The sequence below is a fragment of the Camarhynchus parvulus genome, chromosome 5, assembly GCF_901933205.1.
Source record: "Camarhynchus parvulus chromosome 5, STF_HiC, whole genome shotgun sequence".
Lineage (NCBI taxonomy): Eukaryota > Metazoa > Chordata > Aves > Passeriformes > Thraupidae > Camarhynchus > Camarhynchus parvulus.
The window spans coordinates 53,837,809-53,862,924 of NC_044575.1; the positions used below are offsets into that span (position 1 = coordinate 53,837,809).

At 48.1% G+C, this 25,116-nt stretch overlaps 1 protein-coding gene across 4 annotated transcripts in view; it reads right to left on the reverse strand.

The window, feature by feature from the left end:
• Window positions 1-9,256, reverse strand: part of JAG2 (jagged canonical Notch ligand 2) — a 68,600-nt gene extending 59,344 nt beyond the window's left edge. For 3 of the 4 annotated variants that reach the window (XM_030948873.1, XM_030948872.1, XM_030948871.1), the window contains exons 1-2: window positions 8,912-9,096; window positions 8,305-8,628 (exon numbers count right to left, since the gene is read on the reverse strand). In XM_030948873.1, the coding sequence (XP_030804733.1) occupies window positions 8,305-8,628; window positions 8,912-8,992 (405 nt within the window). In that variant the 5' untranslated portion in view covers window positions 8,993-9,096. Of the gene's footprint in view, window positions 1-8,304; window positions 8,629-8,911 lie in introns of all 4 variants that reach the window. The other variant, XM_030948870.1, reaches the window with a different exon arrangement.
• Between the last annotated feature and the right edge of the window lie 15,860 nt (window positions 9,257-25,116).

A 25,116-nucleotide genomic window follows, 5' to 3' on the forward strand; every position in this document is an offset into this window, starting at 1 on the left:
CTATCTTCAAGCAGAGTCTGGCCATCAGACCAGAAAAAAAAATTAAAAAAAGCAAAAGCATTGGAGTAATCAAAAAATAAACTCATCTGTTCAGTCCTAGTCTAGCATTGCTGCTTGTCTGCAGTATCAATGGGCACATGACAGACTGCTGAAGACAGCACTCAATCATTTATACACAGTATTTTTTCCTGTACAGTAAGCAAAGGCACCAAAAGAGTGGTTACATCAGGGATGGCCACCCCTCCCTGACTCTGGTGATCTACACCAGAGCCATCACAGCATTCTCCCCAGCTCTGTTCCCTCCCAACAGGTCTGTTCAGGTGCACAGAGGGGAAGGAGCAGCTCCCAGAGGGCCCCACCACCCCACGGGAGGCAGAAGGTCAGTGGTGTCTAACATGAACAGGCAGAGATGCTTTCACCTACCCACACTGGTTCATGCCCCAGTCCTGGGAGCAGGGGCAGGGTGGGGTGGTCAAGCTACACCTCCTGCTCCTGTGAGAGCTGAACAGCTCCAAAGCACTGAATGGACAGCACATGACTACCAGCAGCCACCTCTAACCGGAGATTAACCCGTTTTAGACACCCACTGACCAAAGCCAGAGCAGATTTCTAGCAAAAAGCCCATCAGAGGTTTAGCACAGTGCAGGAGAGGGAGGGAATGATGGAATTACTGCCAAGGAACAGCAGCAACTCTCCTTCAGGTAAGCAAATGGATAAGCATCAAGTAGTGGGAAGCACTGCCAGTATATCCTCACTCCTCACTCCTTGAAGCAGCCTCTCTCCTTCCCAACTGACGCTCTCAAGCTCCTTCCGGATCAGAGAATTACTGCAGCTACAACTGCAGAGGAACAAGGGAAAGCAAATGGGTGTGCTGGCAGAAAAGGCAGGGTCACTTTCTGATGATGTCTCCTCTTCAGGTTGAGCAGCTCTGAAACAGAGCAGGCAACACAAGCAGGACCCACAGAGAGTTGACAAAACACTGGGCCTGTTTTCAGAAGAGCAGGGAGAGAAGCTTTCTGGCACACAGTAACCTAAAGCTCCTGCAGATGACTAAGTATACAATGTGATCATAGCTGCTTTATGAACTTAGGATAGTTTTTAAAGTACACTCATAGCATGTATTTCAGAGCCAACACAAAGCAACACCTAGAGGAAAAACAAGCAAAGGAGTCAGACTACACAAAAAAAGATGAATTCCACTCATCTCACCTACATCAAGTGACGCAAAGGCATTACTCAACAGAGTTGGCCCACAGGGGACAAAAGTAATTTTCAAAGTTGAAAAACAAAATCATGATTTACCTTACACATCTGTCTCAAATCTCCCTTCATACAGAAAAGCTTTGTGACAAAAATATATATTAACAAATATACTAAAAATTCATGAGACCATTTCTGGCATTTTCTAGATTAAGAAAATGCAGTTATTCCACATTATTAATAGTTTGACAAAAGCTTAATTTTTTTTCAGCTTTTGTACCAAAACCAGCGAACCTGCAATAGTTCCCAAAGCTGCATTTGCACAAGAAATACAAGCAGTAGCCTCAAACACAGAGGGCAGCTTCTGCCACACAGAGCCCCTCAACCTCTACACTCACACTTGAGCTTCACAGGATCACTCAAGCCACCTAAAATACAGTGGGAACACAGTCTAATTAGGCCAAATATCATAAGTCTGATATAACACAAACCAATTAGAATTTCACCCAACTACATTTAAGATAAACCTGACTGTTTAAAGATTAAAGCTACAACTGGTCATGTCTCCAGCAAATCTTTCCTATGCAGATTTTTTTAAATTGAGAAAACAGCATTTGGAACATCTTTAAACAGCCCAGGCACAAAGCCTCTACTGCACTGCAGTGAATCAAACATGCTCTGCTTCTGCCTCACATCCTCTCGTGTAAGAGTAATCCTGACTACTTTAATACCTATTCCATTTTCAGTCAAAGATTTAATGCCCACACCAGCTGTGTGGCTAGGAGTGTAGCATTTCACAGATAGGCTGCCTGGAGCACCTTCTGGAATAAAGATTAGAAAGCTGACAAGAGGTGCACAAGCACACTGTCAGTGGCTGGGAGGTGAGGGACTCCGTCTGCAAGTTCTGACTTCAGCCTCAGTGTTTCCAATAAATAAGCACATGTTTATTTAAGGAAACTTTCAAGGAGTATAAATAGAAGTGTTCTTTACTATCTGACCATCTCTGTGACATTCAAAAAAACCCCCAGAACTTCAAGGTATAAAGTTCAAATAGTTAGCAGAATACTGTCCTTTGAGGCATATTTATTTCAAAGACATAAGAAATCCTAGATTTAGTGACATGAATGCATGAAAGATTAAGAGTGCAAAGAGCACTTCTGCTTAAAATTAGAAGACAGATTTCCTATAGTTACATGAAACTTAAGTCTTTAGACTTTCTATTCTGGGCAAGCTGCAAATAGTTGCTGGCACACACAGCATGCCAATAATAAATCCCTTTTTCAAAGAGTGGTTCTGAAGTGGTCACCATTAAGGCCTTGGTTCTTTTTTAGAGGTGACACCTGCAGCTGCTATTGAAATCAACTGGAGTTGTCACTTCCCAGCATTGCTGAAGTCACTCTCTAAAACATCATCCCATTATCTTCTTTTAAGAAAGAGCAAAACAAAACCTGAAAACTACCTTTTGCATTTGTGTCACTTGAGACCAAAGGGATATCATTTTTATAATAAACCATTTCCTGAACCTTTTGTTTCTGATCAAAAAGGCTTCAAGGCAAATACAGTATGAGCAGGTGAAAGCATATAAATTCCATGATCTACCTCCCCAAAAGTGAGGAATCATGGACCCATGTTTTCTGATTCACAGTGTATTTGTTCATGATTTGCAACAAGCAGGGGAAGGCTTTATGAGCACAAAGACTGCAGGTGTTTTGGCAAAATATGAAATATTTTGGCATGGCAGTTCCACAGGAGTTCCAGAGTCTGCTGACAAGCCCACCAGACACAGGTAGGAAGCTGCACCAAGTTTGGGGAGGGAAAGTCAAAGCAAAGCCTTCCACCCGGGGAAAAAAGGCTACTGGTAAATAAGACATTAAACATTTATGTAGATCATCAATATAAGCTATCAACTAGATTATTTTTTCCAGCCTGATTTCCTGAGCTAACAAGGTGTGATGCATGTACATCACAGTCCATCACAACCAGGTGAATTTCACATTTTGGCATAAGGTCTTGCTCTCACTTCTTATTCCCTGCCCTCAGGTCTTGCTCGGAACTGTGCTTTTGCAAGCAGCTTCCTTAAGAAGGAGTTTCAATGGAGCAAAGAACAACTAATTACAGGTAAAGCTTGCTGTGTGTCTCTCCTGATTGTAATCTTTTTCATAAGAAAAAACATACCTCCTGTTCCTCTGGTACAGCCATGCACAAGTTTTTCCAGTGCTAAATGGCCTAACTTTAACCTGCCTAATTTAAGCATATCTGTCCCGATGGGTTGTCATCCAAGATGACAGGATGCATGTTTACTCTATCAGGGAGCAGAGAGTAATCTAATCCAGGATATTTTCATTACAAAGCCTCAAGATCCTGATCAGAGAGCACTGGTGACTGTGTTGAGACAGGAGGTAGACCAACTGCGGGTCTACCAGCCAAACAAAAATAGACAATAGCATTTCCTACAGCCAGGCTATCTAGTTCCCTAGAGGCACCAAGGATCCCAGATAATGAGCTTGAAGGCTACATGTCTTCCAGGGCCCTAACCACCTTCATCTCTCAAATTAAAAGCACTGGGAGAGCTTGATGCAGAGTCCTACAGCTAACCAGACAACATGAGAAAGTGTCAAGCAGTATGCTGTACCCATTAAGCAATAAAGCTGCAAGGTCAAGTATTCCTGCTCAGGTTTTGGCAGGGGAAGGGGCAGGTTGCTTTCTAAGAAATTTAACATTTACTGCTGCAGCCAAGCTATCCTCTCAACAGGTTTACATATTTGATGGTTCACACTCCTGTGTATGTTTTAGATCAAGATTCAACCCCTCCAGGTATTTGGATGAGAACCATACATGGACTGCACACAGATGAAACACACACAGCCTGGACTTTAAAATTATTCACATTTTTTTATCTACCTGAGAGTTAACATTACTTCAGAAGGTTACAGAGTGGTGCTACAGTCACACTCCAAATAGGAAGAAACACTAAGATAGTACCTAAAAAATAAAAAAAAAAAAATCAATTGGTTGCCTAATCCTAGCAGGGAAGGCACCCTTTACCCAAGCAATTTGCAAGGGCTGCCTGAACCTCTACCACCTCTCCTCCACATCGGTTACAGAGTCCTAGCTAAGCACCAAGGAAAAGGAGAGGTGAAAATCCTTGTTTCTGCTTATCTCCAGGACTCTGAACACTGAAGTTCACCTGGGGAGTTCAGAGTATGCAGTACCCATGGGTGTGCTGTCAGTCGCAGCAGGACCTCAAAAACAGAGGGGCTGAGAGGAGCCAATGGTGCATACTGCAATACACGATTTCAGCATCCTCAACTAGTCAGAACAATTCCTCTATATGACTAATTAACTGAAGTCATGGATGCCACACCAACATTTACGGTACAGGAAAAACTCTGAATTCCCTGAGGGAAAGAACAGGGTGGAAGGAGAAACCACACACAACTCCATTTCATGGCATCTTGCAAAGGAGTACAAGAAATGGTTCCACATACCCCATCCCACAGAACAGCTAACTTTAAAACACCATCTTCAGAAGCAACCTTCAATTAACCCCAAATCTAAAATTCTGCCAATGGCTACTGATAAATATTAATGTGCCAGGTATTTGTGAAGCTTCAGTGTCTGAACAAACAGCTTTGTGCTAGGGGAAAAAAAAATGCTCAGGACTAACAAGCCTAAACTGTAACTGATCAGAATCAACTTCAAAGCTACTTGAATTCTTCTGTCTTCTTTGCTTTAAAGTTGCACATAAATTTTAATTGCATCATTTGTTTGTTAACAATCTCAAACAAGCATTAAGCTTCAAGTTTTACAGCAGGAGGCAAAGAAAAAAATGTGAGGTAGGTGGGTGAAGAAGACAGCTGTATTGTTCTAGCTGTTCCTCAGCCTCTCCCACTGCCAGATTTCTGTGGATGATGTATCCCAAGGTAGCAATTTTAAGAACTTTCTGGCAGTATCCCAAGCTCCCTCTTGCAAATCAGAGATCAGACTAATGATATTAAAAAAAAAAGGACAGGAAATAGGAATAAGCTGGATAACTGACACTGTTTCAAACACTGGAAGCCACTGAACTCTGGTACTGCAGCTTTACAGAAGAGACAGTTGGCCAAACTTTAAGATTTTAGCTCATAAAATTAAAAAGGAAAAAAATCAGTAAAACAAAACAAATCACTTTTCAAGAAATTACTTGCTTTACAGCTACTGCTAGCTTGGGACACTGTAGTATCACATAAACTTTAAGAAACTCCCTCCCACCCCGAGCAATTTATACATTGCTGCATTAGTCTCTAAGTGAGGGAGTTACTATTCAGGTGAGGTTCACCAAAAACTCTGCATATACTCATGCTGGTTTTCCTTATCATGCAACTTAAAAATTCCAGCTAGAACTACTGAAATAAATCCTCTTCTCACTGCCAACACAAAAGCAAATTTGTTTCATAAGTGAAGGACACAATTTCTAATGCTCTTTACTCTTGCTCCTTCCCATCATATTAAAGAAACAGTAACTTCATTACAGTTGTACAGCAAAAATAAAAGTCATAGGAAAAGACTATGCCCATATTGTTGTTTCTCAGTTGCAAACTTGAATAGAGAAAGAATATTATTTGAGAGTAATTTAGAAATTACCCCAGGGAGTTGAAACCTAACCCAGGAACTCAATCTACTACAAAACCCCCTCATGATAAACTAGCACTACAATTAAGCCTCCCCTTGCAAAGCCTACACAGCGTATGCACAGCTCTGACAAAGATGCTGTGTTCCTCATCAACAGACTGAACACAGAGTTCAAGATCTAACTACAACATACAGGAGGGACTTCTTTCCATAGGTGTATCCACAGACTGTTGTAAGTAAAACTACCCCACAGCTTATTTTTAGAACCCAGGGTGGGCTGGGAGACTATTCAGTAAACTGTCCAAAAATCAGCTAACCACCCACTAGACTGCAGTGGCACTGTTTAAATAAATTACAGCCCACTCTGCAACAGCTGCAGGGAAAAAATGGTGGAAAAAAGAAATACCCTGAGTATTTCAATTCCCTCAAAATGCTGGAGCCAACGTTACAAGAAACAGCGGCAGACAGGGCAGTGTGGGCTGGGGACACTGTGGTAGTTCACCTGCAAGAGGCAGGTCAAACAGGCCTGACTTGGGACTGGGTGAGCACAGAACAATATCCGGCAGCTGCAAGGTAAGAATGTGCTTATTCCAACAGAGAAAAATTCAAAGAAGGCTGGGCTTAGGGACCTGCAGTGCAAGGATTATCAAACTCTCCTTGTGTTTCAAGTAGCAATACTAGAAACTGGCAAAATAAAAGCGTGAGTTAAATTACCTTTACTTCCTCATGCAGATAACATACAAAGTTTGAGGTGCTAACGTTACTGAAATCTCCTGCTCAAGAGTTTACGATTTCATCAAGTCTGTATTAAACGGCCAATAAAGAGGAGAAAGAATCTTAATTTTCTCTTTGATCTTATAACTTAAGAACACAGTTCTAAATACCCGGGGTTTATGGTATCGACTATACCTATTAACAGGAACATTTCCAAGTTCAAGAGGGCACAGGACCAACAAAGACCATCAAAACACCCCAACCTGGCAAACAGAACTTAAGTGCCTCTGCATGGAAAAATTTATCAGTTCTACCTTCTTTATTTTTAAACATTTACCTGCAGCAAACTCAGTCCTAAATTTGAGGGGCACAAGCATCAGAGCTTGGAGGGTCCCTGGTAGCACAGAAAGTGAAATTATTTATGTAGACTGGCTTCCTTTAGCTTGAAATGCAAATGAAGAGTTTTTGTCCCTAACCATTCCTAGCAGGCATTCTCCAAGTAACCAAGATCCCGCCAGCTACAGTCTGAGAGGTCAGCAAGGGCCATTTCATCTGTTAGTCACCAGGTGCCAAACGCAACCCGCAGGTACCGAGGCTTCCGATACGCATCTCCCCACCGAGCCGGGGCACTGCACCATCCCCATTCCTCAGCACCTCGCAACTTGCCAGCTTCCACCCCGTGGCCCACTTGGAAGGGCTGAGGGCAACAGCTGTGAAACTCCCTGCAGGATCCTACCTGCCTGCAGCCGGGCAGGGAGCCCAGCCTTCCCTCCCTCCCTGCGGCCGCTCCCAGCGCCGGGCGCTGTCCGCACCCAGCTCCCCCAAAAGCAGGAGGATGCATCCAGGCTCCAAGGACAAGGACCAGCACTGCCTGCAGCTCCCCTGATGCCCCATCCCTAAAGGCGTTCAAAGCCAGGCTGGACGGGGCTTTGAACAACCCGGGCTAGCGGAGCTGTCCCTGCGCACGGCAGCGGGGCTGGAACGAGATGGTCCCTGGGGTCCCTTCCGACCCGCACCGCCCGGCCCCTGAGGGCCCTTCCGACCCGCACCGCTCTGCGTGCGGCGCACAAGGCGGCGCGGCCTGAGGGGACAGCGCGCTGCAGCGGGGGCGACACGCGGAAAGCGCCGAGCCGCGGAGCGGAAGGCAGGGCGGAGCGGGGGCGGCGGCGGGGTCCCGCACAGCGGGCACACCGAGCCCCGGCAGGCACAGCGGCGGTGTCGGGGATCGAGGCGGGCTCGGCCCGGGCGGTGCCGAGGCCGCGGGCCCGGCCCAGGTGCGGGGGCCCCGCCCCGCGCAGGTGCTGGGACCCCCGGCGCGCGCCCCCGCCCCGCCCCCGCCCCGGCACGCGCCCCGGCCCGCGCGCTGCGCCCGCCGCCAGCGCCCCCTGCCGGCGCAGCCCCGCATCGAGCCCAGCGCGCCGCGGCCGCGCCGTCGGGCTCCGCTGCGCGGGCGGGGACGGGGGGCTCTCCCCGTTATTGTGATTTTCCTGCCTTCAGCCTCTCCCGGCCCGGCCACCACCGGACACGGCTCTTCCCGCAGCCAGCCCGCAGCTCCCGCAGTACCCGCCGCCCGTGGCGGCCCCGCCGCGCAGCCACCCCCGCTCCCCGCGCCGCCGGCCGTGCCCTGCAACCCCGGGAAGCGGCGGCCGCGCCCAAGGCAGCGCCCCGGCAGCTGGCCCCGCTCAATAACGGGGGAGCGGGAGCGGCTCCGATGAGAGCGGACGCGGGGGAACGCCACACAAAAAAAGGCTGATAACCAGAACGCGATAAAAGACCTACCGGCCACGCGAACTGGAAGGGAATAACAATCCTGCCCGTCTCGGGAGTTCTGCCTTGGTGGGAGTATTTGTTGCTGTTCAAATAGAAAATATTTCCACCGAGAACGGGGGTAGATCCGAATCCGTAGTTGCAGGGTCCGACCGGGGTGATCTTGGCCTGATATTCCTTGAGGCAGACTTTCACGTAAGTGTCGCACTCGTCCCGAGAGCAGTCCAGGTTCTCGGGGCTTTTCATGCCATCGCAGCATTCCCCATTGAACAACTCGCCGTTTACATTCCGCACCGAGTTAAGCTGCAGCTCGAAATAGCCCGTGGACCGGGACACCTAAAAATAAAAACCGAAGGGGAGACAGCCTCGTTACTACTGCGGCCGGGGGCAGCACCAGCAGCGCGGTGCTGCGGGTCCCCGGCTCCCCACGACAACTTTCGCCGGCTGCGGGTTTAACCCCGCCGCGGCAATATACATATGCGTACATACATATACATATACGCACGTAGCGCTATAGACATAAATACAAATAAGAAAGGAGCAAGGTGCAAAGGGAGCAGGGAGAAGGCAGCCGCGGCGCCCCGCGGCCGGAGCGCAGCCCCCCGCGCCCCGTCCCTACCTGCACGCAGGAGGCGAGGAGCAGCGCCAGGCCGAGCGCGGCGGCGCGGGGGACCCGGCTCGGCCAGCCGGCGCCCCGCATGCCTCCTGCTCCCGCTGCTGCTCCGCGCCGCCGCCTCAGAGGAGCCCGCCGAGCCCACCGGCCACGGACCGGCGGCCGCTCGCGGCATGGGCGGTGGGGGAGCCGCCCGCAGCGCGCCGGGGGGCGCAGGGCATGAGCTGCCGGCGGGGCCGCCCGGAGCGCTCCGCCGCCGCTCCCCTCCCGCGGGCTCCGCTCGCCCTCTGTGCGCCTCGGCTCCGCGGACACCCAACAAGTAGGTGCCGGAGTGACAGCTTCATTACCCATTCGCCGCCGCGGCCGCCGCCTTCATATTAATGAGGGGGACGGCCCGGCCCCGCGGCCGGCGGGTGGGGCCAGCGCCGCTCCCGCCGCGGCTCTTAAAGGGCGGCGGGCGGCTGTCGCTCCGCCCTGCACTGACCGCGGCGGGGTCCGCCAGGTGCTGGAGCGGGATGAGAGGTGCGGGACACCGGCGGGGTGGACACCCAGCCCTCGGTGTTGGAGGAATAGCCACGGGATGCGTAGAGGAGGCGTAGGGTGGGTGCACCTTTGCTTGTAAGGGAGCAGGCAATGTGTGCGCCCACGCTCGTGTGGAACTGCCCAGGGAGTGTGCAGACAGGCATGGAAGGGCACATGCAGCCGGGGAATGCTTGGGGTGGGAGTACCCCAATAATGTAGGAATTGGCATTCCTGTGCTGGAGTGCTTGGGGGGGATTGCCTACAGCTGTGTAGGAGTGCTCAGGGTGGGATCACCGACAGCTCCAAAGGAGTGCTCAAGCAGAGATCACCTACAGCTGCGAGGAGTGCTCGGGGGGGATCACCTACAGCTGCGAGGAGTGCTCAGGGGGGATCACCTACAGCTGCGAGGAGTGCTCAGGGGGATCACCTACAGCTGCGAGGAGTGCTCAGGGGGATCACCTACAGCTGCGAGGAGTGCTCAGGGGGGATCACCTACAGCTGCGAGGAGTGCTCAGGGGGATCACCTACAGCTGCGAGGAGTGCTCAGGGGGATCACCTACAGCTGAGGAGGAACAGCGTGCACTCAGTCACTGACGGCGGCCATGGTTGGCTATGCCTCCAGTCATGTAGGTGCATGGTATGTGCAGATGTAGCCATGGAGGAGAACAGAGCATGGGATCATCGATGCCAGTGAAAGAACACGCGCGGTGTGTGTAGCCACAGCTGTGGAGGAGTGTGTGGGACGGACACAGCCACCCGAGGTTCCAGAGGAACACTGGGGCTGGCGACACCCACGGCCCCAGAGGAGTGTGTGGGGTGCACGCACCCGCAGCTGTGTAAAACCACGTATGGCTGTGGCACAGTGCTCGGGGTGTGGGCACCCAGCCTCGTGGAGAGGCACAAAGGGTGTGTGAACCCACAGCCCCGCAGGAGCTCACACGGGAGGGCTTGTAGAGTGACATGTGCGGCACACGGAACAGATGGCCAAGTGCTGGATCATGTCCTCCTCCAGTGGTGGCTCACGCAAATATGAGGGTAACTGAGCAGAGATTTCTCCTTTAGTTTAAGCACCCTGTGATTTTGATCTCCGCTGACAACTATGAAAGCTGTACATACAGACAACTGCATGCTATGGATACAGTATCAAAGCCCAGATCTGCATTTAGGACCCAAGTTTTCCTACTGTTTCTCTCCCTTCCCCCTCTCCCCGTTTAACTCTTTCGTACTGATCATCCACTGGGGTGGACAATTGGAGAACAAACAGCTCAGAAATCAAAGGGCTGTCAAGTTCCCCGTGCAGAAAAGCTTTCAGAGAGCCTCCCCCTGCCTTTTCAGCGCCCCGCTGCCCCCGTCCCTCCAGCAGCCAGCCGGCACGCTGCTCCTCTGCTATTCATGGCCAGCGTGCAGCTGCAGCTACTCTCCCAGGCTGACACAGCAGCAGCTGCTATGTGTGTGCCAGCTGGCTAGCCGCTCTCCAAAATCCTCTTGTCCGCCCCGCTCCCCTTGCTTTCCTGCTTCCCCACCTACAGACCTGCTTCTCCTTCCCCACCACGTCTCCCACTTGCCACAATCTGCTCCAGTTTCCTATCTTCCCCACTGCCCTGAGCCTACCCCTCTGCTGTCCTGGTTCACCTTACTTGCTCTCTAGGAAGCATCCCTTACTTTCCCTCTCATCCCTCTGGAGCTCAAACAGGAGCTCTCTGAAGTGGAGAGGTGAATATTGCTTTTAATTATTTTTATGTGTCCTCTCTTTGAAACTGTGCCTCCCAAGATAACTGCATTCAAGCATTTTTTTGGTTTAGATAACCTCTGGGATAACCACCTTTAGAAGGCGGCAGGGGGAAAGTGGGGAGAGCTGAGGGAGGGTTGTTATGCTGGGTTGAAGTCTCCTATTAAAGTTGCTGCATTTTGTTAATCAGAAACTCCACCGAGCCCATGTTCTTTGCCCAGCTGAGCTGCTTGCTGGCTTCCAAATGGACAGGCAAATGCTTTTTAGTTTTTTAATTACTCTTTCTGGTGGCTGAAAAGGAGTTTCTTAGATGAGCTTTCTGCCTAAAGATTATTTTGTGGTGGATGGCAGCCAAAATATTTTGCAAGACAGGTATTTTGTTTGCATGTATCATGATAAACAAACACAAAACCTCACAATCTACCTTCAGCACTATGTGGTCAATATGCCTGTGGAGGAAGACATATACTTTTATCACCGAGCTAAGCAAATGTAATACAGAAGAAAGATGATCCAGTAGTTACAGCATATGCTCAGTCTCTACAGAGCCAAGCTCGGTTACCTGCTGTATCACAGAATTTCTTTGTTACCTTGAGCACACTGTGTGCTCTTTTTTTTGCTTTGGTTTTGCCTTTGCAAATATTCCACAGTACTCAGAAACTCTGGTGCCATTTTAAAATTCCTTTTCTCACTGTAACCTGACTTCACAGGAGCAGAGAGGGAAGGTGCAGCTATTTCCGGCCATTCTCTCTGCTTGGGGAAATTTTCATTTTATTCCTCTTGGTGCTGCAGCCCCGTTTTCAGCCTGAACTCCTTAGTTCTCTTGCTGTGGTTATTATTTTTTGAGTGCTGTGGAATTTCACTCTATTCTCCTTTGGGTGTGGAAAGCTGTTTCATTGCAGTTATGTAAAGATGGTGATGGTTTTCAGGTAATGCAGCAGGAATATTTCTTAGCAAATGAACTTTGAGCTTTTAAAAAAGCCTAGTGGCCAGATCTGGAGGTGAATGCTGAGCACGGTTAGGAGGGGACATCCCTTGCAGCTTGGAGAATGTGCATCAGATGTGTGTGTGTGTGACCAGCCCTGGAGGAGGGCAATCCAGCCTCTGGAACCGTCCCTCCCTTCCCACCGGGGCTGCCTCCTTCTAGCTCTTGGAGAGAGATGAAGTTCGGTGCCTTGCTCACTTCCAGCAGGCCACCAAACTCCTGCATCCAGGAGTGCAGTGGCAGGATTTGCCCTTTTCCTCCGGCATTTCCCGGGCTCCGGGCTGCTCTGCTCCTCCTGCTGCAGGACAGCTCCCAGGACCGGGCTTTCCCCGCCGTGAGCGAGCCCGCAGGAGGCGGCTGGCTCCATAACTCATTCCCAATCAGCTGCACGCTCCCGGGGCTGCCAAGTGTAAGCAAGTGTCTCCTCTTACACACACACCTGCAGCCCAGGCTGCTGTCACCCAACCCACCGCCTCCCTCGGCCATCCTGCATCTGCCCTGCGCCAGCAGCCATCCTTTTTCCAGTGGGGGAGGCCAAGGCCTCTCCTTCCCCTCTGCAGGGTCATTGTCCCCTCACCTTCCCCAGAGAAGGGTCCCTGTGCCTTTGTGTTGGGTCACGGGGCTGTCCATGCAGTCCCATGCCTGCAGACACCTGCCTAGTGCTCAGGGGGAGTTGATAGAAATTTCCCTATGTTGAGCACGAGCTTTGAGGTGCTGTTCTTTTGCGCCCTCCTCACCAAAACAAGGGCTGCCAAGATCCAGATTCAAAAAAACATAAATATCCTCCCATTGCTGCTCCCTTGCTTCTTGCTGCTGCTGCTCCTTTTCTTTTCTCTGGCAACTCCTGGTAGCAAGTGGGAACCAGGGGCTGTGCATGACAGAGGGATGGAAATAAGGCTGAGAAAACTCATGGTTGACTTTAACAGGAGTTTGAGCATGCAGCCAGCAGTTACTCATCCTGCACAGGGGACAGGACTGGAGAACATTGGTCCCTCTGGCAGGGGAGGGATGCACTCACTGTCAGCCCCAGGCAGGGTGGAGTCCCAGCATCCCACACCTCCTCCTTCCCAGCCCTCTGGGCCAGGATTTTAGCTTTTGTGCTCTAGACCTGCACTTGTGCTAAGGTTATGCCTGCATGCAAATCCTTTGGAAGTATGCTCATTAAATAATTTGCATGAAATATCCCTGGAGGATCTCAGCAGCTAGGAAGTGGTGGGGTTTATCCATGTGCCTTAGAGGTACAGGAATGCCATTTATCTGTATGCATATGGACATGGACATACATCTCACTTACCCAGGCCAGAATGTCTCCACTTGGGAAAGTTTAAGGCAAGAAGATCACTTTGGATGCTATCCATTTGAAAATTGGCAGGGTAGGAGTTAACCCTCTTTTTGTGGCCAGAAAGGCTACAGCTGCCTGTCCTTGAGAGCAAGGCATTGCAGGACAGAACCAGCTGTGAAGAATTAATTTCTCTCCTTCCTTTTCCATGTGAAGCCTTGTGTGTCAGGGTTAAGGATATGGATGGAGAATACTGCTGAGGGACAGAGATAGAGGGTAACTAGCAGAGAAGAATTTTCTTTTTTTCTTCTTTGTGTAACTTGACTGGAGCAAGGTATTTTGAGTTTTGCTCTGGGCTTGGCAGACAAAGACATGTCCTGTCCCTTGACTTTGACTGAAGACTCCTGTTGGGTTTGTATGTCTTGTGTAATGTCATTAATAAGGGTGTACATGCATGTGCTTGCTCTTCATGGAAGCAAACCAGATCTAAACTGCAAAGATGTTGATTTAAAATATTATCCAGTATAAGCCCTGGGAGTGGTTTCTCTTAGTTAGGATTGAGCTGCCTGTACAGCCCAAGACAAGACCAGGTGGAGAAGGCATAAGGTAGTGCTTATATTTGTCTTCCTTCATGACTACTACTAGGAAAGTAAAGTTATGCCTGATGGAAGTTGTGCCAGGAAAGGAGCTGAGATCTTGGCAGCACCCTTTTCTATTTCAGTGGTTGCCCTGATCTGGCACTGGTCTCTGTGGGCTTTAGAGCAGAAAAGAGGTGGTTTCCTATCGTTTCAACTTTGCAGCCTGACGAGCTTTCTGCTTTTGGGGCCTGGTCTTCTGCCAGCAGAAGCATATGCTGAGTCTGGCCCAAGAAGACAGTTGGATGCAGTTTGTGCAGCTCTGGGTACTAAAGGCCAGCAACATTGATAAAGTGAAGGAGAAGCACTGAACACAGCCTTTGAGAGTTACTCCCAACTCATCACCACCTGTGTGTGAGCCCTGCTTAAAACGGGAACACCTGGGGTGAGGGTGAAGTGTTAACTGGTCACTTGGGGAAAAAAAAATTTAGAAAACCAGCTCAGCTCACTTTTGAGAAATAATCCATTCTATTAAAAGTGAAGTTCTTGCTCTCCTGGTGGTTTATCTTCATTGTGGGTTTTCAGAGAACAGCCCATCAGAGAAGCCTTTTCAAAACTGTGCTGAACCATGCTCTGTGCTGTGTCTGCTGCCCACGCCCAGCCTCTGCTCCTCAGGCTCACTGCAGTCACCCTCAAAGAAACACCTGCCCATGGCTTTCCTGGTGCATGAATCACAGAGAGCAAGGTCAGAAGGGATGTCCAGACACTGTCTCATTTATCCCATTCCACAAGGAAGGAAAAACAGTGTCTCCTTCTTGCGAACAGGTGACTAAAACACATCCTCAGATAGAAATTTCTTAGCTGTAGTAGCCTGTTCTAATGGTTAACCATCAGAAAATGCATGCTGCTGCATTACTACCTTTTGATCCCACTTCTTGACCTTTTTGCAATGGATGTGTAGCTCAGTAAATTCCCTTCCTCTCTGCTGCTACCCTTTATGTATTTGAAGACTAGTGTTGTGCCTCTCTCTGATGTCTCTTTTTCTAGAATTTAAAAGAAAATTTTTTGGGGGTCTTACATGATGATCCTTCATAATTTGTGGTCTATTGTGTAATTGTGGTCCATTTGTGGACCATTTCTGCCCTGGTTCCTCAATTAACTCAAAATCCAGTGCCCCAGATGGGACACAGGGTTCCAGTGAGATCTTTGCAGCACTGGATGAGATGAGAGGAACACATCCCAGACCGGGCAGAAATCACTCCTGTCTGTACATGCCACATGATGCTTGCTTAAATAATCTTTTCCTTCCTTTTTTTTTTTTTTTTTTTTGCAACAGCACAGTGTTGTTGACTTCAGTTTGGTTGCCATACATTGAGCATCTCTTAGCCTTGGAGCTTTAGGAAAAATATCTAGGTGATCTAATGAATATGTGTTAGCCATTACTCAATTCCTTGTTATTTTCCAGATGTTTAAACAACATTTCTTTATTCTAATTTTCTCTGGAAATTTCCATGTTGTTGGCTTGGGCCATATTCTTAAGCTCCTCCCTTTTCCAAAAGGAGTTATGTCTCACTTCTGCAGTATTCTGACACCTTGTTGGTTCTCTATGGGATCCCAGAGAGCTGTTAACAGCCGTGAGATTGCTTTAACAAGCAGTCTAAGCACATTATATGTAATCAAGGCAAGGATTCTTTGCTTATTCTGTCTTTCTTCTAGACTGGGATGTTCTGTCATCCATGGCACCATCTGTGCAAACAGGGTACAAGTGGTTTTTTTATTGAAAGCTGTGGTGAAGAAGGCAGGTGCTTTTCTTCCCTCTTGGATAGTTCTTCTGATAGAAGGCCTTTATGTCCCTGATAATGTATTTTATGTTTTCTTGATGTGCTCTCGAACCTGTTGGTTGTATTTCTTTTTTCATCTTGATTTTTCTTGTTTAGCCTACATTTTCAGCCTATACATTTACATTCCCATGCCAGTGAATCTCTTTTCCATTTTCTGAATAAACCATTTCTTTCTTTACAGGTCAATGAAGTGGTCATGTTTTAAGAAAATAGTTTGTTTCTTACAAAAGCTGTTTTCCCTGCTCTGCTGGGATTGTTTGAATTGATGCCCTTACCATTGTTTCTTTAAGGTTCTGCAAACTTTCCTGAATTCTCTTTTCTCTGAGATTTATTATCAGTACTGTAAGGTTTTGAAATATGGTTTCTGGAAGTCCATTGTATTTATTTTGCTGTTTTCCTTTTTTTCTTTCCTATGGCTTGTGAACTAGGTTGTTTCATGGTCGTTTTCACCCAAGCTGCATTCCTCTTGCATGATATAAGTGGTCAAACTTAGTTCTCATTTTGATTATGTATCAAGATTTTAATCTCTTTTTATTTATTCCTTATGCTGTTTGTATGATTCCATCAGGTGATCCCTTATCCTCTTCAGCAGCCCTCCAATGATATTCTAATGAGTAATGGTATTTCCCCTCATTTATAATGGCTCTGCCTAAGTACTTGATGCTTGTATTTACCTGCTCACTTCTGAAATCAGTTCTTGTGGATCCTGGTTTCATTAATCCAGCAGGTCAGGGCACAGAGATGCTCTTCCTGTCTTGCATTCCATGCTAGCTCTGATCACCAGCTCTTTTTCTTGGAACGTCCATCCAGGTTCAAGCAAGCCAAAACCACCTGCACAGCCATGCATTCATTTCCAGGAATAGAGTTATAAGTAGCTGATGCCACTCGTGACCAAAATAGCTAGTGCTTTATTCATGGAAGGAATTTTCCCTTCCTCCTTTAATCCATGAATTAGCCTGACCAGTGCTAAGAAAACCACTCTGGATATGCTGAGTCTAGACAGCTGCCAACACGTCAGATCTCTGATTGCCATGGAAAAATCATAGGAAATTACCCAAGAGGCAGCTAGCAGTTTATCTAATTGAAACCTAATCTAGATTTAGACTAAGCCACTGGCATCTTTGACCTGTTGTGGGACCAGGGAGGTCTCACATCCCTCTCCTGTGTCTGGACCACTTGTCAGAGCAGAAGCTCTCACTGACCAGAAGGTGCTGTTTTCCTGCTAAGAGGTGGTGGCAGAATTCAGGAAAATGCAATAAAATATTTGTGTCTGTAGAAATGAGATATTCAGCGAGCAGGGAGGAAAGCAGACATCTGTCTATGCAATAAATTGCTAAGGTGCAATATATTGTGCTGTATTTACATAGATATAATGGTAATTTTCTCTTCATACAGAGGTAGTCCTTTCTCCACATTAGCCAGGTGGCTGGGTTTGACCAGCTCACACCTTGTTAAACCTAAATGTGAGCAAGATGGAGAGTATGGTAGATGAAGGAATAAAAAGAATGAGTTATTTAAAATTATGATTCCATCTTCTTTGAGAGCATCCTACTCACTGTCAGCAGAGCAGGGTTCCTGCACTCCTCACTGGTATTAGGCTCTTTCCCAGCAGCTGATAATGTTCATTATTTCTGATGACCTGGAAAACCTACCCAGCACTGGAGGAGGAGGAATTACTTTTTGTTAGCATCCTCTGTCATGTAGAGACAACTGTAAGACAATTTGTGCTAGAGCAGTCAGACCTAAGGAAATGCAGATCTGTACCTGGCACTGGGGATGTCCCAGCATGAGCATCCTGCCAGTCCAGCCTCAGCAGCAGAGAGGCACAAGAAAAGCTCTTCCAGTGCAAAGATCTGTTAGTGCACTTACACAGTGACACTGATTTAAAGAAGGAAAACAAAAAAAAGGACAATAACTTTCTTATCAACAACACTTTTCATTTTTTCCAGTTATTAATGAATTTATTTGAATTGCTCTCCAATGTGCAATTTGATCTGATTACATGTTCGTGCAATCCTGTTTCTCTCACTGACACCTCCAGCCATTTATGTTTTGCAAAATAAACTTTATAAAAGTTTTCTTTTTAGGGCTTGTCTTATGACTGATATTGTCAGAGAAGTGATTGTCCTTATCACAGCTCTTAAACTAAAATACTTGTACCCCTGTCTGCATTAACGCTGGGATCTCAGTCAGTCTCTGTTCCCTTCAGCCAGTGCCTTCCAGCACTTTCCATAAGAAGGTGATGTGCAGGAGCAGACCTCAAGCTTGCCAGAAGACAGCTCAATTCATCCACTGGGATGGATCAGATTGCCATTCACAATTCATCTATTTATGCCCCAATTAACCATTCAAATAAAATTTTTTATCACTCCTAGTTAAAAGCACACATAAATTGAGCTTCCTCTTCTGAACAGGAAACTTTGCTCCAAAACAGAATTCCTTCTTCCTGAAGCCAGGCAAAATAACCAAGAGGGGTGAGAGACGATTCATCTACTAGCACTCTCCATCAAAAACTGTAGCTAAAACAAGATTACTAAGAAGAAGAGTGCTATTAAAGGAGGAAACTGCTGCTGTAATTTTGTTAAGGAACACGAGATTATTTAAAAGCCTTTTAAAAAGTGTGTTTGTTCCGGGAGAGGAGGGGGGAGGGAGGATTTTAGAGGAAGGGAGAAAGATTATTAGTCTTTCTTGCCTATAAAATTCATGCTGCTTTCCTTGCCCTAGCCAGGGATTTCAGGAGCCATTGTAAGTCATTACTGCAGCCCTAATGAACAGGGGAGAACCTGCACCTTAGCTTTGCAGAGGCTGAAAGCATAGGAAAGAAAGGTTGTGAGCTGTAGAGGATTTGGTGCACTGTACTGCAGGTTAAGATTTTGTTTACAGCAATATTTGCTCCTGATGGTGACAATCCCCAGAATACTCACACAGCAGCAGTCTCTTATGGTTCAGAGCTGCTTTATAAAACTCTCAGAGCCATGAACAAGTGAGCCTCAAAGCCTGTGCCTGACTTCCCTCACCCATAACCAGGTTTGCACCTGCCCAGCACACAAACAGTGATGCAGCAGGGAGTGAAACAGGCTGCCACCACTTCCAGCAGCCTCTGCTGTGCTGCTCCCAGCAAACTGCACAGCACACACATGGCAGTGCAGTGACCCCATACCAGGGGCTGCAGGGGCAGCACCCCAGGCTGCAGGAGCAGAGATTGGGGTGATTCTGTGGGGATGATGTGGTGCTGGCTGCCCACCTTAGCCAGGCACTGCTGCTGCTGGATTTGGTCTGTCTGTGGTGCACAGGGTCTGCTCCAAGCAAAGCAGCACAACTGTCTCTGGGATTGAGGGTTAAACCTTAGCCTGGGAAGTTGGAGATCCTATTCTGCTTCTGAAAGTGGCTTCTTTGCATACCAAATGGGCATACTATAAGTATTACTGAGAGTGCTAGGAAGAGGATTTGTGCACACGTGGCTTACTGGCCAGGAGTTACGTGTAGGCTCTCTAAAATGGAATTCTGCCTAGAGAAAGCTGAGGGACTGAAGGGATGCATTAAGCCAGGTACTGCAGCCATACAAAAAGCATTTTGTGTACAGTGTCAACTTGCAGCCAGAGCTGTGCATTCTTATCAGGTTTTCAAGGTCAGACAGGAACTTGGTGGTCAGGATCTGGTCTGACCCCAACTGGTTTTCAGGCTTTCATTCTGCTTGCTTTTATAAAAAGAGAGGCTCTGCAGCAGAGCTCCCCAGGATTGGATCAGGCTGCTCATGGGTCAGAATGGGGCCCAGGGGATGCAAAAAATATTGAGAAAACACTGCTGAGCAGCAGAAAGCTCCAGGAGCCAGCATGGGTTGTGTCTATGCATTTCTCCCTGGCAAGGGAAGAATGCTGTGGAACAGAGCTGATACCTGTTTGTTCATTGTAAATTAATGGCATGTTTTAAATGCAGAGCTCCACTGAGCGGAATGGCATAAAACTTTGGCTTTGTGATGTGTCAGGATGGGGGGCTTGGGGGAACTGTGGCAATTCTGGACTTCAAAAAGAGAAATGTTACACAAATGAACTTGGAATTTGAGAGAGGTTCCAGAAATGAACAATTTTGAATAAAAGGATTGAATTTATGCTGGAAAAATGAAGTTCAGGATGTGGCTTGTTTTCTGTGGTTAATTCCTTCTAAATATTTAAGGAAGAAAAAAAGAGGGAATGGAAATAGTGCTTTGTTTAAAAATAGGATCGGAGGTTCTCCTAAACACATGAAGGAATGCTTCAACATATTGTACCCTGGGATCCCTCCCCTCAAACAGGCTCACCCTACTCAATGCATCCTGGAAGAGTCAAAAATGAGCTTGCATTTTTAAAATCTACATCTAGGATTTGTTAGCCTTCGAATTTGGGTTCAGCCCTCAAAGCATGTGTCTAAAGCATATGTCACCCACAAGCCATGTTGGCTTTATGCAAAGAAACAAGGAATCAGACCTGCTGTCACTGAAATGTGCAAAATGACCTGGGGCTGGAGAGAGACCCTCCAGCTGTGGCACCAGACCCTCTGCACACCTGGCACAGCCTCCCCTCACTGCCCTGTCCTGTGAAACCTCTCTCTGCAGGCCAGCAATGTGCCCAAGGCCTCTGAAACCCTGGATCCATCCAGCATGGACCAAAACACAGAGCTGGCTGCACGCCTGAATGCAGGGGGTTGTGGGTGTATTGTGTCTTTGCATACATTTCCAGGGAAAACATATTACACCTAGCTTTGGATGCCAAACTTCTCCAATTATGAGAGAGCAGTAATTCACCAAGGAGTAAGTATTCCTTCAATTTCCTTTCCTTGGAAATGTTACTGAGAATCTGTTCTGAATGGAGGCAGATGAAAAATGCTACATGTTAATGCATATTCTGGGTTAGCTGTCTTTGTTAAATTAGAATGAATGCTGCTCATTTCCCATCTGGTCCTCTATGACATTACTTCCAGAATATATTCACAGCTCTTATTTGTACAGTACAAATGGCTGGCTGTAGTACCAACTTTACCTTTTATAGGCTGCTAAAATGTTGGTGCCAGATCGCAAAATAACGTTCTACTTCTAGGAAGCATCTGTGGGCATTGCTTGCTCCAACAGCTTTCTTTTTTTCTTCCTCTTATTTTCTTTAAGTGTAACCATGTATGTGAAGTGAGTTTGTTGTCAAACCAAGTGAAAGTTGACGGCTTGACAGCCCCAGAGCCTGCAATCTTCCTGGAGCAGCGAGGATGCAGCAGGCAGATCAAGCAAAGTGCTATCAGCCTTCTCATCTCTTCTGCACAGCCTTCCCCGAGGGTTGAAAGCACAGATATTTCTCCATCTGCAGCTGCTGGTTGGTGCCTTTGCTGACTGCTGTGGCCAGGGATTTTGTGCTCTGGATCCCTGAATGCTCTGGGTTGCCCTGAAAAATACCAATGCAACAGCAACTGAGCAGCTCTTAGCCAGCCCTGAATCCGGTGCTGCTGACCTGAGCTGGTTTTCTGATTATTCCTAGATCTTCCCATCCATGAGTGTTTGTTTCTGGCAGTTTCCTTAGCAGGCTCCCCATTCCAGCAGCCTCCGCCCCTGCCCTTCTGTGCATTTCAGACCTACCTTGGTAAACAGAGTGTTGTGATCCGAAACGCCCACGTTTTTCTGCCTGGAGTGACCAAGGGCTGCAGCGTCGCGCTGGGAATTCTCACCATAGCAACTACCAGCATTGACAGAATTTGGTACTCATTAAATAGGCTGTTTGTTTACTTCTTGGGCAGCAAGAGTCGACTACAACCAGAGCTGAAACACTGCCAGCTGAACAATGCTGGGCTGCCATTGTAACTTCACGTGTGGCACACATAATTACTGTGTTCTGTAAGTGAAACAGATATGGGAAGCCTGTGTGGGATGGGAGTGTTGAAGATGCAGGGTGACACGGTATTATTATCAGAAGATCAGCAAGCGTGCTTGTCAGACACTGCTACGTGCTCCCGATGGATCCAGCAAAAAGCGAGTCCTGAGTCACACCCCCTTGACAGATGAGCTAAATGATCATTCACAGGGGTCAGGACATGGACTTACCAAGCAGCAAATGCACAGGGGAACAAATTATTGGTACCCCAGCAGAAAATCCTGAAGCTTGCAGATAGAGGCTCAGTGCTCAGCCTTTCAGGGATCAGATGTGTGGGAGTGGTTTTTAAGATGGTTGTCAATGCCCAAAATGTAGAACCACCTAAGAGTGCAAAAGTGACTTAGGAAACATATCCCATTGTCTGTGTGGCCATTTCAGTTCCAGGAGTGTGGCATCTGCCAGCCTCAGGGCAACCCTGTGCTTCCAGTTGGGCATCACCTGCTGCAGAGCTGCTGTCAGCTCTTCACAAAGGGATACTGGCGATACAAGTAAGAGGAAGCACCACAGCTGAACTTCTTCTCCCACCACAGAGCTGTCCACCTCTGTCCAGCCTCTGTCCAGCTGGCAGTGTCTCTGCTGGTGTGATGGCTTTCAGCACCTTCACTTTCAGGGGTGCTGCTGGGCACCCACCACTGCTCAGGCAGGAGCAGGCTGATGCTCAGCCTCAGCACAAGATCTGTGTGTCCTGTGGGTGCTGCACCCTGTCATAAAACCTTCAGGCAGCCCTGTAAAATCAACTAATGAGTTCTCAGCACAGCCAAATCCAGAGAGAAGGAGCACATGCAGGTATGGGCAGAGCATGGATGGGGGGCATTGCACACTGAGCATCCAGCATCGCACGGCACACAGCTGAAGTTTCTGGCCAGCACATGAATGCATTGACCACTCTTCCGCACCCCCTGCATGGCTCCAGTCTGGATAGAATTGCTGCTTGCCCCTGCCTGCTGCCAGAGCACCACTGAGGTCTGGGTGGCTGGCAGTGAGGACCCCAGTCCAGGCAGCAGCTGCAGTGCACGGCTGTAAGATTCTGGAAGAGGAGAGAGAAGTCCTAGTGCACACTCCTCATTTGGCATTCCCTCTAAAAGGGGCCAGGACTGCTGCTTGGGTCGCTGCCTCAGGCGGGGAGGGAGCAGGAGGTGGACTGAAGTCACTTTCTGCAGTCACCTAATTAGAGCATTTCAGAAGAGGGACGGGTCCAAACACCATCCCCTCTGCCCCTTAGGGAGCACAATGGGTGTCCGGTCACAGCTGGCATGCTCAGGACTTTGTGCAGGCAGGGGCTTGTAGGAAGGGAGGGCAAAGGGGAGAAATGGCTCTGAGCCAAAGGTGAGCCTGGGAGCCAGCCCCCATAGCTCTGCTGACTGCAAAAGGCTGAGGATTCTGCGTGCTGTTATTAACACTTTTCCTCAGGTCATACCTTGAACTAACCTTTCTCCCTTCCTTAGGCAGTAATTTTTGCCTTTTTTCCCCCCTAACCTTATCACCCTGTAAACAGGCCTCCCTTCTGTGGAGGTGCTAACCCTTTTTTAACTTACCTTGAGTAATTAACAAAATTAAACTCCATAAGTTGTGATCAGATATACCTAGACTGGAACTGCTCCTTCTTTTCCAAACCCAAAGAAGGGATTTTAGAGCTCTAAACTTGCCTGTTTTCTCTAACTACATGAATTTGTCTAATGAGGGTGACTATATTTCCATACAACCATGGCCTTGCTTAATGGCAGGCAGAAGAAAGCCCTGTGCTCTTGTTCCTGTTCCCCCAAATCTTTCCATATCTGTTGAATTTTAAATGCAGAGGGCTTTTCTCAGGGGTGCCTTGAGCATGGGGCTGGGGAGTTGTTTCCTCTCCCCACCTCCTGGCACAGTTATTTTTGTTTTGGCATCAGTGGGAGAAGGGATGGGGAACACCATCCCAGCCCGGTGTGGATGGCCTCCTGGGGACTCTCAGTGAGTTTGGCTCCTCATCTGAGTGTGCACAGTGGCAGCCAGGGAGTCTGATCCCCACAGCTGCCTCCTCCCTGTCCAAAGCAGTGAGGAGAGAGCCCAGAATAGTGGGCTATAAATTAGTGGGGAATAAATTAGACTGCAGCAATGGGTTCAGCTACCAGGCCATTGGGAAGGTTCGTGCAGGCTGGGCCGCCAGAGTTTTGCTGCCACCACCCAGGGCACAGCCCTGAGCCCTGCTGATCTCACCCAGACCCAGACTTTGATGTAGAGGCTTCCATTGTGATTCACTTGGGCATCACAGCCCCTCACGGCTTCAGTATTCCCTGGATGCCCGCCTTTAGCTGACATAGATCTCATTTTCCAAGGTGCCAGACTCTCCTCACTCCTGCTGCAATGAGACCACAGCAGAAGCATCAAACTAAAGCCTCCAGTTTGGACAGAGAAGGGGGAGAGCAGCAGCAGCATGCCCAGAGGGGAGAGGTTATGGCTCTGCTTTGAAGGGACAAGGATGGAGTGCAGGGAAGGCATGAGGATTAAGCAAATGCTAATGGGGAGCAGGTGAATGGGTGATCAGATCAGAGGGAGAGCTGCAGGCCCTTGCATGTGGGGACAGGCAGAATTGTGGGGCAGCTGCTGGCCATGGGGCTCTTCCTGGGGCTGCTGCTGCTGCCTCTCACAGCAGTGCTGCTGTTTCCAGGCTGCTCATGGCAGGTTGTTGTGCTGCTCTTGTTCCAGCCCTACCACTTATTATGAGCAGGCACGTTGCACATTTCAAAGTATTTTTCTACTGACTGTGATATAAGCAAGAGTATGACAAAATGTGGTCATGAATATTTCAGGGTGATCATAGGAGGACCTTCAACAGCTAAAATTTCTTCAGTGTCAGACATTTGGTGGGGCTTGAAGATGCAGAGGTGTTGAAAGATGGTTCCCTGCCATTCAGATCTGCAAGGAGAGGGGTGATGGCATGTGTCAGGCTCTGATGGAATGGTAATTTCCCAGTTTCCCAGGAGACCTTTCAGTCATCCTTGTGTGGAGCTTCCTCAATACAGGGGAAAATTGCAGTCCCTTAGAAATTCATCCCATGGGCAAAGGAGACTTGGAAGTTATATCTTTGCTCAACAAATAAGCAATATGCAAAATTATTAAATTAAACTGAAAAAAAAAATTATGCGTCATGGTTTAACCCAGAACAATTGGATTTTGTACATTACTTAGCTAAGAGGGAAGATATTTTTCCACTGGAGTATTTCTTTCTGCTTTCCAATGTCTATGATTTATCATGAGCAGCAATTCTTCAACTGCACTTCCAGACATTGAGGGGAGCAATTGAGGACATTGTGGAATTGAACGCTGGAAGGAAACCAGAAGACTGTTTTTCTCAATCCATAGGGGTGTCTCAACCTGAGTCTTTGCTGAGCTCAAACCATCCCCAAGCACCAGCA